The 16,801-nt window shown below is 43.4% G+C and overlaps 1 protein-coding gene across 2 annotated transcripts in view; it reads left to right on the top strand.

The window, feature by feature from the left end:
* KIF16B (kinesin family member 16B) overlaps positions 1-16,801 on the top strand; it is a 283,672-nt gene that overhangs the window by 187,223 nt on the left and 79,648 nt on the right. For both annotated transcript variants that reach the window (XM_080813104.1, XM_080813105.1), the window contains 3 exons: positions 2,489-2,641; positions 4,487-4,583; positions 5,316-5,366. In XM_080813104.1, the coding sequence (XP_080669230.1) occupies positions 2,489-2,641; positions 4,487-4,583; positions 5,316-5,366 (301 nt within the window). The remainder of the gene's footprint in view (positions 1-2,488; positions 2,642-4,486; positions 4,584-5,315; positions 5,367-16,801) is intronic.

The raw sequence follows: 16,801 nt of genomic DNA, 5'->3' as shown, positions 1-16,801 counted from the left end.
TTCAAACCCTGGCCCAGCCCCTTTCTGTCTGGCTGGCCTTGGCCGGCTCAGAAGCCTGGGATGCATACTGATGACAAAGCAAGACCTACTGTGAGGCTGGAGTCTCTCTCCATCATTTTTCTGAACAGGTTGGGACAACCTCCCTTTCAAATGATCTGCTCATACTGTGGGTTCTATTTACCTTTGCTCTCTGGTAATTCCCTCTGGCAAACCAGCAAGAAATAACAATCAAAAACCATAATGCTATTACTTTGGAGAAATAGGTTGGAGGTTTAAGAAAATGATTGCAGGTATGTTATGTAAATGAAATTGCTGGACAAAGCTCCAGCCCCAGGAAATTTAAAGTAGTGGAGGGCGTGCTCTCAATTTATATCCTGCAGTGTGCAGTAAGAATGCCGCATGAGCTTTGAGCTTGACGTTCCCTGCTTTTGTCATCTGGCTTCACTCCCTGGCCATTTAGTATTAATACTCTATTACAGCAGATACAGTATTGCGATTTCCATGGAAGTGAATTCCCAATGTCAGCATTCCTCCAGAAGCCACACAAAGGATGCTTTTAGCTTCATGTGTTTTGATGGAGTAGACTTCGTTAAGGCCTAATTCGGGCCAACGTGTTCTGAGCCCTGCTCTGACTGTGACGCTCCTGCGGCCTTCTGTGGGTGTTGGTTTTGTTGTTATTATCTCTCTGGGTTCTCATGGCTAAGCCAGGGCCTGCCGTGCAGCCTGAGTCCATCTCTCATGAAGTTCCATAAGTGTGAAATTTTAAATTTACATGGAACCGGATCAGACAGCGTGCGCTGAACTTGGCTTTCCTCTTTTGGCTTCCTTATAAACCAAGATCCAGTTTATTCTCTTTTTTTCTTTTCCACCCAGTGATTGTGTAGCCTGCGGGGACAAGTGTCATGCAGTTAGAAGGTGGCAGGTCTGCTCCCCACCCCACTCAGGGCCACTTTGTCCTCTTGGCTGCTGGCCCAAGGGCTGTGGCCCAGGCTGGCCAGCTCTTCACCTGTGCTGAACCGTGTCCTGGGATGCCCTGCTTCCCTTGCCCCCCTGCATAAATCCCATTTGGGCTTCAGGGCCCCGCACCAAACCTTCGGCTCTGTGGAGTACTTTCCATTGCCTCAGTGCTGAAGGATGTCCTTGAACAACTCCAGTGTATGTGTCATCTCAGTTCTGAACATTGGCAATTACTTTCTTACATGCAACTCATTTTCCTTACCATCTCTGAGACTTTGTATTAATATCGCTCCCTGGTTCTTTGCCCACCAACTGGTTCGTAACATCAATTTTTCATGCTTTTTTCTTCCTCCTTTGAAAATACTTCATACTGTGTAAGTTGATGCTTCATAAATACTTGCTCATCAGTAGACAGATGAAGGGCTGAGTTAAGCTGGGCATTGCCTTCTGTGAAACCCATGAGTGACCTTGTAACCACATCTCTGAGAATTAAGAACTTGGCTCTCATGCAGAACAGAACAGTCGAATTGCTGTTGGTAACACCAGAGAGCTGGCAATATCATGGTGCGCCAGCATCTGAAGGTAGAATCTCTAAAGTTTGGAACTGAGGGAATTTGGAAGACTCATTGATTCTCTCATTTGACATATGAAGAACTTGAGACCCAGATTTCATTAATTTGCCCAAGTTCACACAGTGAGTGAGCTGTAGCCCCTAGCTGGGTCTCATGTACCTGGGGCCATATTTACTGGAAAGCTTGGCCCTTTGGGCTCATGGCCCTGGATTCAAGCATGCTGGGGCCAGCAAGAGAATGAACTTATACACACTTGACCTCATATTGGATGTATCATTTATCATGGGAAATAAATGTTTGGTTCAACTATTTATGGTTTATTTTAATTTCTCAAGATACTCCCCTTGCTTTCCTCGGTCTCTTGCCTATTTCCCTTTTCTACACCCTCTGCTTTAGCCAAAGTGGATTCCTAGTTTTTGTGACTTAGGCCTTTGTTCCTGCTGCTTTCTGAATCTGGAGAACCTTCACTCTCATCTCCAAATGTCTGAATTCCCATTAGTCTCTGAAGGCTCAACTTTGAACTGCCTTGACCCTGTGGATTCTCCTAGATGGGTGGTTTTTAGAAAATTCTTTAAAGCTTGGGTCTCTTTTGTCAAACTGAAGTATGTAGAGGGATGCCGATACATAGCCAAAGGCCATTTGTTTCTTTGAAGCGGTGGTAGGAGGCTCAGAATCTTGCCCATCTGCCTCAGAGTGTTGCCTTGGAGCACCGTGGGAATATTTTTGCCCTTGATAATTAAGCTTTCTCCAGCTTTGGACCCCTATAGCATTTGTTCTGAATCCTTGTGGCTCCTTATCACCTTATCCCTTGTGTGATGTGGCACCTTTTCTACTAGAAAGTAAAAGCTCTTTGCAAAGAGTCTGTATATCCCCCATGTTTCTAGAACAATGTTCCACCCAGCAAAGATGCTCAGGCAATACTCTCAATAAATGAATTAATGTAACTCCTGTCTCTGTAGATTAGAGCATGAAATCCAGCAGTTGAAGCAGAAGATCTGTGAGGTTGATGGCATTCAAAAAGGGCCTCGTGGGACCTTGGAGGGGAAGGCTCCTTCTTCCAGCTTGCCATCCAGTGCTGAAAAGTCTCACCTGGTCCCTCTGATGGATGCCAGGTACTGGACATTAAACTGATACCACACCTACATTTATGATACGATTTAATGACTCACTGTACCTCATGTTATCCAGTTTGCGTGTGGAGGGATCGAACAGAAGCAGCAAGGGATAGGTGTCCTTGAGGTGAGGTGTGTGTGCTTTGTTTTCATCAACTGCTGCCTCGTGGAGAGAGGTATCATTTGAAGGAAACCAAAGACCTGGGGACTGGCCAGCTCCATCCAGGGAATGCTGGTGCAAGGTTGTGTGAGCACATAGTGCTAGAAGGCCCAGGGAAACCACCTCATCCAGAAATGAGTGAACCAAGGCCAGGCTGAGAGGAACAAAGAAGTAAGGCTAATTGAACCATACCAAGAGGAAGGACCTTGTGCTGACAGTTAATTTATGGAAATCATTAATTACAAATAGATGAAGTCTGTTACAAAAACTGTACCAGTGTATTCAGAATGATCATGAATAGCGTATACATCTGATGCTACTATAGTAAAATGATTTTCAACTTGAGCGACGTTGTAAATTGCTCTGTGGCTTAGAGCTTCCAGATAAATTAACTTAATCATTCTTTGCCTCTAAGAAAATGGATTATTTTCCTCAGCTCCAGCTGTGTCATGGGGACATCTCCAGTTGGGCAGTCATGAGCCCTAGGCATTAGGTAATATGTATTTGGATATCAAAATGTATTAAGAACGCTATGAGCTTCTGTATTCCCTTAAATCTAGGTCTGCGTCTTCAGTGGGTCTAGTTTAAAATTCAAGTAAAGGTCCAGAGAAGTAATTCATTTGTAAGTGCCCTTGGCTCTGGGTCAGCTGTGTATGATTTTCCTTTCAGTGCTGAAAGGTAACTACCGCACTTTATTACCCTATCCATTTTTGCCTAAAATATTAGTGTCTTTACCTAACATTTCAGAAAACCATCCAGGCATGGTCAGTAGTACAGAAATGTTTCTAGGACTATGCATGTGTTTAGAGAGATGAAAGCAGATTCTTTTTCAGTGTGCTCAGACATAAACATGCAAAACAGTTCATTTTAAATAATCCATCGAATTAGTGTTTCTAGAACTGGGGGAGGGAGAGCCTACGACTAAGTGAGCCTTCCATGTGGGCAGCCTGAGCCACTAGAAGGATTTTAGCTGGAACTGAAATCCTCTGTTCTCCCTGCTTCCACTGGGTGGATGGTTATACTTTGTGCAATTTCACTTACATTCTCGAGGATACCAGATGCCTACATGACAACTGTCTCAGTAGTCAGCCATTTCTTGCTTCCACCATCGTGGCCCTATGCCAGGGAGTTTGGAAGATAGGCCTTTAAAATATGGTTTCTCCCAACTGGGTGCCAATGGAGAGGCAAGACAGAGCAGAAACAGTTCAAGCCATTGTTCCTTGGGAATAGTGATGATTCATAGAAATTGTGTCTACTCTCCCCCCCACTTCAGGCCTCTTAAATGACATTGTGATGTGGGAAATAACTGCCACTTTTCTACATGTGAGGGAACTGAGGCTTGCTGAGTGAAGTGCTGGGTCTCAAAGTCAGGGCTGAGGCCATGGAGCCTTCTGAAAGCAGCGTCTATGATTCTCCTCCGCCCTGCAGCAGAGAGATCCAGGAGAGGTTTGAATGGGATCACTGACTCTGCCTTTTAGCCTCAAGATTCTCTTATTTGTCCAATACTCTCTTGTTTGGGGAAAACCCAAATAGTGAACACATGGCACTAGATTTCTTAGACTGTGGGGGAATATTCCAGATCTGGCATTTAGCATGAGAAAGTTCCTTGTTTCGAAGAAAGGATCTCATGTGCCCTGTGTGGTTAGATCTTTGAGTACCACTGTCCCTACCTCTGTTGTTTGCAGGATCAGTGCTTACATTGAAGAGGAAGTCCAAAGACGACTTCAGGACTTACATCGCGTGATTGGTGAGGGTAGCAGTGCATCGGCCAACATGCTGAAGGTGAGCTGAAGGGACCAAGCTATCGGTCATTCGTTTCCAAGGTGACCTTTCCATAAGGTGGTGGTGGTGGCAGTGATGGGCTCCTTTATTATCGTTTCTCAGTGAGAAAATTGAGATGCAGAATGTTCTAGAAAAATTAAATATTGCTTGGGTGGAGCTTAACAGGTGATAAACAGTGCTGATTCAAGAGAAACTTAATTTATTTTTAAAGTCTGTACTTCTGGGGAAAAATTCTTAAGTGAATGTAAAGTCTCCTAAAACATTTTACTTACTTTGTTTGATTTATAAAGATTCTACATGTAAGGTTTTTCTGTTTTCTCCAGAAATAAAACCAACTTCCTTAAGTATCTAATTTTGCTTGATAAATTATCCTGAGTAGATCTATAATTTTGCTTTTGAGAAGGTATATATTTGCGATGTTGATTTTTATCAAAATAAAAACATTGCCTTCCTATTCTGCAACTTAAGAAATGTCCTAAGGAAATTTTGCTTTTAATATTATTCTTAGCAATTTTAAGAGTAGGACTAGATGCTTCAGTTCCCTTATAGGCAGATGGATCGATAGAGTCGTGTTTACCTTGGGAATATAAATTCTGTAGAAGGGTTGTCATTGTTGAGCAAGTATGCTTCTTTAGAATTTTGTACCCATAAATATTTCTAATCAAATCAGTTTCTTTTCCCTCTATGAACAAGCTATAATTTAATATAGAGGGCTTTTTATTTTCTTATCAGGATAATGAGAAACTCCACAATGGCACCATTCAACGTAAGCTAAAATATGAGGTAGGTAATGATTTTTCAGATTGATAAGGTCGCTTTAAATTATGGCATGCTTGTGTGATTAAATTTTCTTAATGTTTAGTTGCATAATTAGAATTTTGAAGTCCCAGTGAGATTAATGGCTAATAGGGGAGGCAAGCTATTATACAGACTTAAAATTAAATGGAATCCTGCAGGTTGAAACTGTTTAGACTTTACTTGAATGGCATGTGACTGTGGTGGAGGCTTCTGGCCCCTCTTTCGTTAGTAACAGTATCCTTTCCTTTGGTCTGTATTTAAAAGGCAGAATTATATAATCAGAATCAGATACAGGGTTTGGAAATGAAGCTGAGTACCTATCACTGTTGTACAAACCCTGCTCATTTTATAGACTGTGAATTGGCAGTGGTACAAAGGACATACTCTTGGTTGATTCACTTATTTCTCTGGTGGACTGTCAAACCAAGGTTTATTTGGGCACACGACTTGTAAGGTTTTACTTGTATTTTCCTCCACTGAGGGACCTTGTCCTTCCCATACACTCCCAAATTAAAGCAAAACAAAACAAAACAAAACAAAACCCCCCAAAATACGAGGTGGTAGAAGTCTTGTAGATGGTGCCCATACATTCCAAAACAGAACAAGAGGTGAAAGGTGGGTGTTCCATAGGAGGCTTAACTGACTTTGGCCACCACTACACCTCTCTTCCAGTCATCCAGTAATGATGTTGTCTTCCTCTGGACATCCATCTCCCTAGCAGATAACCTAGGGAAGGGTACAACATTGCCGTTCATTTCTTTGTGTCCACTACACCTGGCCTGTAGCGGGCACCCAGTAGGCCTTTCACAGTGCTGGTTTGTAGCTGTGGCAATGGCATTCTAACCAGGGCAGGTATAATTAAGAATTGCCGTGAAGTGAGGCAAGAGAAAGATGACCGAGGTCGAAATACTTGTCCCTTACTTTTGGCCTTATCATCTGATTGTCATTAAGTAAGCCATAATTCCTTTTACATTTTGGACATATGGTCTTGGGCTTATTTTCACAACTGAAGCTGAACTTTTGAAAATTGAATCAAAGATCTTGGGATTTATTTTGGAACAATTAAAATATTAGACCAAGAAATGGATACTGTGGATCAATCCCATGCAACATATTTCTATCAAATATTCGACAATTTGTAAGATAAACAATATGAAAATTGATGTTCTGTGTGTGAATCAGATCATCTGTTCTTAAATCATGTATCAATCAATATGAATGGCTTAGGCTTTCCATTCAACCTCTGCATTAATCTACCCAATGAAACCAATGACTGCAAGAATCTTCATGTGCAAAACATTTGCGAAAGGTGCTGTCACATCCCCATTTCAACTGTTTTTGCCATCTTGAACAGAAAAGGTCTCTTGGCCCTCTGCTGCCCAGAGAGGTCACTGAGGCCTGCAGCAGAGAAGAGGGGCGGGACGTGGATGGAAACAACCACCAGGGTCATCCCTCAACTTGGAGCTTCTTAGGCTCTCTGGCGCCCTCTTCAGGATTACAAGAGAGAGCCCACCGGCGAAGTCATCGGCCCTCAGAACACAAGGCGCCCCAGAACAGTGATCGCAGACATAGTCATCCTGAGCATACAGGCTGTTTTCAACCAGAATGTTTCAATCTACCGGAAATCACTTTTCTTAACGAAAGCAACTCCAGCGATACAAAACGTGTTCTGCGTAGGTCAGGGAATCTCAGTGAGCTGATGACTCCTAAAGATGAACACAGCTTGGGAGTCGAGTCCAGCTGGACCTTGCTGCAAGATTTGTCCCAAGAAGTGTCTATAAAGAATGGAGGCAAGCAGACCAGGCGAAGCAAGTTACTCTGCTTTGTCCTCTCTGAAAGTATTTCTAGTGAGGAGAGTGCCTCCCACAGCGTTCCTCAGAGAGCACCAGCCTCAACGTTTTGTGGTGAGCAGCAAGTCGAGGGAGAGTTAGCTGCTAAAGAAGTTAGCTCTCCACAGTCCCCGATAAATAGCAGGACAGAAGGAACTGGTGGGTTGGGCTATTTTTACCACAGGCTCTCAGACCTTTATAAAGATACCAGCAGTCACCTGCTACAGTCTGGCACAGAGGTGATCCACCATGTGGGGAGCCTGTGTGACATCTGTGGGCTCACCTCCCGTGCGACCACATTGATCAGAAGACTGCCGTTTCTGAAACGCTTTCCCCCGGATGCTCCCCTGAAGTCACACAGGGTGTCATCAGAGTCTCATTCTTTCCCCAGAGAGGGTCAGGTTGGCAGAAGTCATAGTGAGAAGGCAGGGGCCGCTAGGCCAGCAGAGAGCATGACACCTTTCAGAGCACCAGGCCTTCCTGTGGCCTCTGCGGCTGTGGGCTCCCCAGGCTCCTGCCCAAGCTCAGTCCGCCGCCTAGAATATGAAGGTGCTAGAAGGACCCGTGCATTTAAGCAGACCCTTGTGCAGTTCCCAGCCCGGATGCTGAAACTTCAAGAGTACCCTTTAGAAGACTTTCTTGAGCACGTGGCTTGTTGCCTGCCAGAACTGGCGGGCGACGTGAACGAAGTCCAGGGTGTTTACTGGCTTGCTGTTGCTAACTGCGCAGAACCTGACCCTCAACCAGCATGTTTGCTCCTGCTTCGTTCCGCGCTGTATGCTTTGGTTTTGTCAGGTAGCCCATCTGGCCCAGTGGCCGTTTTTCATGCTCTCCCTCTCTCTGGACTAGAGGAGGTTCAAATTGGCTTTGGTGGGCAGAGCATTAGATTCCTGGGCTCTGCGGAGAGTCTCCTGCTCACCGTATTTAGTTACAACAAAGCCCTCTGTCAGCAGATGTGCCGTGACCTCCTGAGTGTCCTGATGCCTGAGTCTGAGGTGCCAGCCTGCACCAACCATCCTTTGTTCCAACAAGATCTGGTTCAGCTCTCTCTTGATTGGAAAGCAGAAATCCCGGATTTAGTTTTGGCAAATGGACTTCGGTTGTCAACCAGATTCCAGAATACCTTGGTCGACATGATTTACTTTCTGCACGGAAACATGAACATCAACATCCCCTCTCTGGCAGAGGTGCAGTTACTGCTCTACACGACTGTCAGAGTTGAGGGTGACCCCAGCCCAGACGAGTGCCAGTCGTTAGTCCTTCTGAGCACCCACATTGTCCTTCTGAGGGAAGATCGAGTTTTCTATCCCCATGCCCCATCTCTAAACACACCTCCTCCAGGAACACAATTTGATGTGACCAGATGCCGTGCTTTGAGCGAATTTGGGTGTGTTGTTGTTTCAGAGAAGACGACACTGTCAACTGTCGAGCTTGTCTTCTTCACTAAGCTCCAGCCCCCACCCGACTCAAGAAGTAGGCCAGCCAGGTACTTCGAAGAAGCCCAGGACATCCACTTGTTCGCCGGCACACTGGGTCTTCAGGGCAGTCAGAATGCGGCGCCCGAGGTCTGGAAACTGACCCTCAGCTCTCAGGACGAGACTCTGTGGCTCATCTCACATTTGACAAGACTCAAGGGAGGAAACTTCTAAAAATTTTCTGCATGTTTTTTGGAGATTTTTAATAAAATAATATGAGAAGAATCAAGGACTGAGAATATCTCTGTGTAGCTAATTGATTCGAAATTGGAAAAATGCAGACCTCTAAAATAGAAAATGTAAATATTCTAAATAGCTACAATGAAAGAAAAATAGGGGCTAGCGGAGCACTGATAACATCTCTTTATCACCACCCTGCGTCATTTGCTTAAACCTCAGCCTTGTAAATTTGGGTCTGCCTCATTATTTGTGAGGTGATTAAGGCATTTCTGATTGTTTTTGGCTTCATGTCGACTTGTAGTATGGTGGCTTGGACTCTGTGTCTGCTGGATTGCGGCAGGCTAATTTGTGCTGCTTGAAAAAGTGCCCAGTTGGCAGTGACCTTCACTGACATCCTCCGTTTTTGTCATGATTAGGACAGCTCTGTAGCAGAGCACATTAGTAATGCATCAAGCTTCCTGGAAGGACCAGGGATTTAAAACACGCTCCCCTCACTCTAACACATGGAATGGAGACAGCGCCACAGGCCCTGCGGTGTCTTCTTCCTCAGTTAATTGCCTTTTCCTCCCTCCTCTCAGATTTTTTGACTATTGCTTTCCAACCCATGTGATTTCAGCTCATTTGTTGATTTGGTTTTGACTACCCTTCGCCCTATGCCACATGTCCCCCACATGCCAGTTCTTTCTCGAGCTTCTTTCTGTCCTCGAAAGGCTCTTCATCTTTAAGTCTTTTTCTCACAGCTCCTTCACGCGATCTTATCAGCTGTATGGTCACCTCAGAAGGCCTTCAGCACTTTTTCCTGGCTGACCTCCCTTTCTGCCTCCCATCTCACTCTTCATCACTCATAACCTCTGACTGAGATGTTCTCTTGGCCTCCCTTCCGAGACGAGTCACGCCCACAGCGGCCTCAGGTACATCTCTCTTCACAAAGTACCATCTGGTACTCAGCTGCCCTCCTCCTCTGTGAGAGTCTTGACACGGGGCCCTATGGAATCTTTCTCTCCTCTGACCCTTTCTTTTTTACCCAGCTCTGTTTAACATTCCTGTGAGGAATCAGGTTGTGTGTCTTATATTTATTAGTTACTACATGGGATCCTGGGTTGCTCAGCCAGTGTTCTCCTGTTTCCTGGGTGTGTATGCTCTACTGAGCTCCAGAGTCTGAGAAGGAAGGAGGTGTTTTCTTCACGGCTCCATCCTCCCTCTCCTACTAACAGCCAGGATCATGTCAAGTTCATGGTAGCTACTCAGTGAATGTCGCAGGCAGTTGAACGAAGTGATTCCACAGAGCCGTTTATTTTATCCCTGGCATGGAGGGGTCATTCTTTGTCATATCCCCCCTCTTCATTTCTACTCCTAATCGACGAGAGAGTCGGTGTCAAAGCTTAGCCCATCCCGAAACTCATCATCTCCCTTTGGGCAGGAAGTACAGACCTTCCCTCTTTCCCCATCAGAGTTAACGAGCTACTTAATGGGTTCTCTGTCTCATCATTAATTTTCCTCTACCCAGGTCAGGGGCAGCGAACAGGAAAGGGCAGGAAACTGGAGAGCACATTACGGTACAGACACTAGCAGCTGCTGCCTTGTCTGCAGTAACCAAGTGGAGGCTTTTTGACTTTTTGAGGCAATAGAATTCAGATGTTTTTAAGTGGAGCCTGTTTTTGTCACCCCCCCCACCCTGTACACACACACACACACACACACACACACGCACTATTGCCTTATGCGTGAAGGGTTTTGAGTCTCTCATGAGGACATTGTTAAAATTAGTTTGCTAGTCACATTCCTGGCTGGAAGATCTTCTATTGTAGAAGAAATTTCTCAAATGAACCATAGTAGTCTTCTAATATCTTATCAATAATTTTTACCTAATTTCAATTTTTTTTGCTTTTTTCAGCAAATACTTTTTTTTTTAAATTTCTTTTCAGCGTAACAGAATTCATTGTTTTTGCACCACACCCAGTGCTCCATGCAATACGTGCCCTCCTTAATACCCACCACCTGGCTCCCCCAACCTCCCACCCTCCACCCCTTCAAAACCCTTAGATTGTTTTTCAGAGTCCATAGTCTCTCATGGTTCACCTCCCCTTCCACTTTCCCTCAACTCCCTTCTCCTCTCCATCTCCCTATGTCCTCCATGTTATTTGTTATGCTCCACAAATAAGTAAAACCATATGATAATTGACTCTCTCTGCTTGACTTATTTCACTCAGCATAATCTCTTCCAGTCCCGTCCATGTTGCTACAAAAGTTGGGTATTCATCCTTTCTGATGGAGGCATAATACTCCATAGTGTATATGGACCACATCGTCCTTATCCATTCGTCCGTTGAAAGGCATCTTGGTTCTTTCCACAGTTTGGCAACCGTGGCCATTGCTGCTATGAACATTGGGGTACAGATGGCCCTTCTTTTCACTACATCTGTATCTTTGGGGTAAATACCCAGTAATGCAATTGCAGGGTCATAGGGAAGCTCTATTTTTAATTTCTTGAGGAATCTCTACACTGTTCTCCAAAGTGGCTGCACCAACTTGCATTCCCAGCAACAGTGTAAGAGGGTTCCCCTTTCTCCACATCCTCTCCAACACACGTTGTTTCCTGTCTTGCTAATTTGGGCCATTCTAACTGGTGTAAGGTGGTATCTCGATGTGGTTTTAATTTGAATCTCCCTAATGGCTAGTGATGATGAACATTTTTTCATAACAATAGTGTCTGATAGCCATTTGTATGTCTTCATTGGAGAAGTGTCTGTTCATATCTTCTGCCCATTTTTTGATATGATTATCTGTTTTGTGTGTGTTGAGTTTGAGAAGTTCTTTATAGATCCTGGGTATCAGCCTTTTGCCTGTACTGTCATTTGCAAATATCTTCTCCCATTCTGTGGGTTGCCTCTTTGTTTTGTTGACTGTTTCCTTTGCTGTGCAGAAGCTTTTGATCTTGATGAAGTCCCAAAAGTTCATTTTCGCTTTTGTTTCCTTTGCCTTTGGAGACATATCTTGAAAGAAGTCAGCAAATACTTTCTTAAAAATTGCCCCATTGAGTATTTTCTCAAATATCCTTGACCAGAAGAACAGAATTAATGCTCATGAAGAGCAGACGGAGTGAAATTTAAGATGTCAGCAGAGGGATGCTGTAGTTGGAAGGGAAACCGTACATAAACAGTACAAAAATTTTAACAAAGAGTGAAAAATATTAGACTCGCTTGTCTTCATAGGTTAAAAAAACATAATTCTACTAGGTTTTGAGTTATGGTCTTTAATAATGTTCATAGATGGAGCATGCAGCAAATATGAGCATTGCATGAAGTCGTATTATTCATTACAGACTTCTTCAGTCTGCTTTATGACCCAGGCAGGCCACAATGAGGATTACAGTCAGATCTCACTACACCGTAGAAGCAGCCTCCAGCAATTCAGATTTTATATGTCTGTTCTCTCACCTAAGCATACTTTTTACCTTGAGATCAAATATGGTCCCTGATAGGAAAATTCGATTTACTATCCATGAGGTAAGTACTAAGATTGTTCTACCTTAGGTTGTCCCTGTAGAAGCCAGGGGAGTAGTATTTGTGCCATTATCCACTGTGGCTTCAATCCTGATGGCCTCCCTCCGTCTCCACTGGTGCATTCTTTAGTAGGAGTTCTGAGCCCGTGACACTCCTATAGGGAGCAGGTGTGAACATCTCCATATCCAGCCTAATGTGGTGTCTTCTTGGTTATAATGAATTCCTGCATCAGGGGGAAAAAAAAAGTTCATACATACTTTGTTATGTGGCATTGCTATTGTCCTATGGGCATAAATATTTACGTTATGGAACTTGTTAATGCATTCTAGACAACACCTCTTTGAGTACTTTGAAACGGTGATTTCATCTGAATTTGATTAAAATCCATTTTCCTCACAGCTGCCTGTTTTACGGACTTGTGGTTGGAAGGGTGAATTTATTTAGTCTTTGTTGAAAAACATTTCAAAACCGTTTGTCTTCCCTTTCTCATTACTCAAAAAAATGTAAGTGCATCGTTTGGAGAGAATACTTCTGCCTCCCAGCAGTAGTAATTACGGTAATTTTTATTTACATTCTTTTTCCTAAATGATTTCAAGTTTTGAATGAAACATAGATTAGAGTACTTTTATTAATGCTTCTTTGAAGGGCAGGCAGTTTTATTGGTTAGACCAGTTTCTAGTGAGGTTATTTTGTTAGTTTAGTTACACGGCCTCTAGGATGCCTCTTAGTTCTGCTTTATCATTTATGATATCTTCTGTGATAGATATTATATCAGTCAGCTATTGTCAGGTGACCTCCCCCCAAATTTAGTGGCATAAAATCAAAAGCTCTCTTTTCTTACTGCTGGTTTGTAAGTAGGTTGAGGTGGCTTTACCGTGGGCTCCAGATGACCTGCAGTTCAGATGAGGTTAGTCTGCTCAAGATGTCTCATTTTGAGGTCTGTGCTGAAGGGTCAGTGGCCGTCCTTATGATAACAGACAAAAGATGTGGCTGTGTCATGGCTGCCAGTGTCCCATTGGTCAACACAAAGTTACGCAGCCAAGTCCAAAGTCAGATATGGACAAACGCTCCATCCACCAAGAAGCCATGGCAACACTGGACATACACTGCTGCTGTAAGGAAGAGAAAAATCGGGACCAGTAGTTCAGTCCACCATGGATATTTTATGTCTTAGGCTCTTATTTAAAGTAAAAATTCAGATAAAACTTACAGGACTTCTCCCCAAGGGAAGTATTCAGGTACTGGGGAGAACATAGATCACAGACCCTTTTAAGTTACTTAGTTCAAGTGGCTTTCCGGTTCATTCTTTTCTTGACACCTCCAGGCTGATCACTGTCTGCCTCAGAGCAGTTCGGCACTGGGGACTGCTCTCGTTGTTAGAGCATTCTTTCCGTAATCCTTGTTGCTGGGATCTCCGTCTGCAGGGTCTGTCCATCCTTCACATTCTTCTGTAACAGAATAGAACATGTCTGTTCCACAGTCTGTTTTAACCTGACCATCCTTCAAAGAAGACCGTTCTCTCTCTCACCTCCTCTGATTTTTCTTCTTTACCTCCAACACCCTTCAGTTCCTTCACTGTTTCTTATACAACATGATCTCCAAACCACCACTATCCAATCTCTTGTTAGGATTACACCCTTGTAATTTTTTTTTAAAAGATTTTATTTATTTATTTGACAGACAGAGATCACAAGTAGGTGGAGAAGCAGGCAGAGAGAGAGGAGGAAGCAGGCTCCCTGCTGAGCAGAGAGCCTGATGTGGGGCTTGATCCCAGGACCCTGGGATCATGACCTGAGCCGAAGGCAGAGGCCTTAACCCACTGAGCCACCCAGGTGCCCACCCTTGTAATTTTTTAAAGCTTTCTTTGTAAGGAATGAAACTGACTGATTCAGTTAGTAGGAAGGAAAGAGAGTCTATTATAAATCACTCCTCCCGCCTTTTAATATCTGGTTGAAACCTTTGGTTGCTGAAGATACAGTGGATTACAGTGATAACAATCCCAACCAACCCTTTTTTTTTTTTTTTTTAATTTATTTATTTGACAGAGAGCACAAGTAGGCAGAGAGGCAGGCAGAGACAGAGAGGGGGAAGCAGGCTCTCCGCTGAAGCAGAGAGCCCAATGCGGGACTTGATCCCAGGACCCTAGGATCATGACCTGAGCCGAAGGCAGGGGCTTTAACCCACTGAGCCACCCAGGTGCCCCCCAACCAACCTTTATATTGTGGTTCACAGTGTGCTAAGTTCTTTCCCATATATTGGTCCTTTGAGCCCCACAGTGATCCTCCTGGGATGGGCGAATTGTCATCAATCTCCACTTCATATTTAGGAGTTTAACTTGGAAAGGATCACTTGATTGAGAATTGGAATCAAACCCAGACCTTCTTACTCCAGAACATATATTCTTTCCACAGTGCCAAAGTTACTCCCTGGTCACAGTTATTCTTGACATTGTCTTGGTACCTTTTTTTTTATTGATTTATTTTTCTCATAGAAACAACTATGCTAGGGATGAATATTTGAAAGAATTATGAAGTTGATTCTTTTCTGACTTACAAGTTCTTTTATTGGAATTTCTAGACATTAAAAATTATTTCTCTTTTTAGGAGTTGGGTTTTTTCCCCCCTCCCAAAAAAATGCCCACGGAAGTGTCTTTGCAACTTCATCACTCCCTTTTGTGAACCTAAGTCTTCTTTTTGCTCTTTGCATTTTTAGCTCCTATAGAAGAAAAGCTTGGATACAGTCCTAGTGTGAACATGGCACAGATAATCTTGTATGCTCAACATTGGTCCTCTAACTGAAGCTTAAATAATATGCTCTACCAACACCTGATGGAATCCTGCCCCACTTTCCAACTTTCATTTCTCCTGGGCCTTAGAACTGAGCAGAGATTCTACCAAAACTGGGGCTCCACAAAAATCAGTGAAGATGAGGGATACTTTCATGTAACCAGTGAAATCATAGAAATAGAAAAGAAAATACCAGGTTTTCCCTCCTGAACATCCTAAACTGTCAATATTTATGTTTGCTGTAAGAGCCGCTTAGCATTTTTTTGCCCTGTTCTCCTTCGGTCGTACTAGACCCATTCTCGAATCTTTTGAGAATTTCGTCCATTTAATGGTGAGTTATCCAGAGATAATGACAATTTAAGGGACCAGTCTTTCATGATCTAGAGAAAGATGGTAACGTTTTTAATAGTTTCCAGTTGAAACATTCATCAGATACCCAGTCTTTCAAACTATGAAATAATGTTGGTCACCTCAGATCTAGAGGGATGAAGTCATCTATTCTGGTAAGAGTCATGGATTAGACCCTTTTGGATTTAGATCCAAACCCTTTTGGATTTGCCCTAAGGCCACTAAGGGTAAATAAGATACTGCACAAATATCTATGTCCAACAGTTTGTCATTTTCTGGTTAGTTTATCCCTAAAGATCTATAATCAAAATGAAAGGAATACTCCTTTATTTGAAAGCCCTTATTTCTGTTTCCTCATGCAAGTATTTTTAACTCCCGTCACTTTAAAATGAGATCAGGTTAGCGTTGTCTCTTCGTGGTCAGAGGATGCCTGTAGCATGTGTGGCTATATCCCTTAGCACACTCCACTCCAGCTCTGTGTACTCTGATTTCAGAGGCCATGTGGTATTAGCACAAGGTCCCCTCACAGCCGAGGCAGGTGTCCCCTTCTGGAGATGAATATAAACATGTCTTGACTCTCGGCCTTATTCATAATCTGCACATGCTCACGCAAGGTCCCTGTATTCTCTGCCTCTGGGGCATAGGAGGTCCTTGCTACATCATAGCTCTGATTAGAACCATCAGTGTGGCCTGTGTGGTGGAAAAGAGGAGGGAGTCCAAATACCGGCTATGCTGGGAACAGAGAGAGGAGAATTGGCAATTGTGTTAAAGCTGATAAAAAGCCAGGGTTGCCTGTGTTTAAGAAGCAAACCTTGGCTCTAGGAGATCAGACGGCAGTCCTTAGGTCTGACCTTGTCCTAGTCAGAGCATACACTGAATTCCACCATCTGGTACATAATTAGAGTATTTAGGGGAAATGTTGATGACTCCCTGTAGGATCGGTCCATTCTGTGCCCTCTGCGGTGCCGACATTGATCTGAGTGGATGTTAACGCCACTTCCTATTAATTTCCTTAATTTGTCCCTTTTGAAGGAGACAGCCTGAGTAGGAAGAGAAGATTCTAATCTGAATATTCAAAATGTAGCCCATGTTCTGCTTGCTTTCTTTGGCTAAGGACCCGACTGTAGTGTTTGCCCAACAACGGAAAAGTAGCATAGTTGTTGACACAAGAGATTATTTCATTAAAAGCTACCAGAAAAATATTTTTTCTTATCTTATTTTAAAAGATGATATTTCTTATTTAGAGAAATATAACCCAAGTTACTCATTATGCACTTTTGCCCCACCTTTCATTTCTAA

The sequence above is a fragment of the Martes martes genome, assembly GCF_963455335.1.
Source record: "Martes martes genome assembly, chromosome: 9".
In the NCBI taxonomy this organism is placed as follows: Eukaryota; Metazoa; Chordata; class Mammalia; order Carnivora; family Mustelidae; genus Martes; species Martes martes.
The sequence above is the reverse complement of the archived record's forward strand: the minus strand, read 5'-3'. Positions and strand labels throughout refer to the sequence as shown.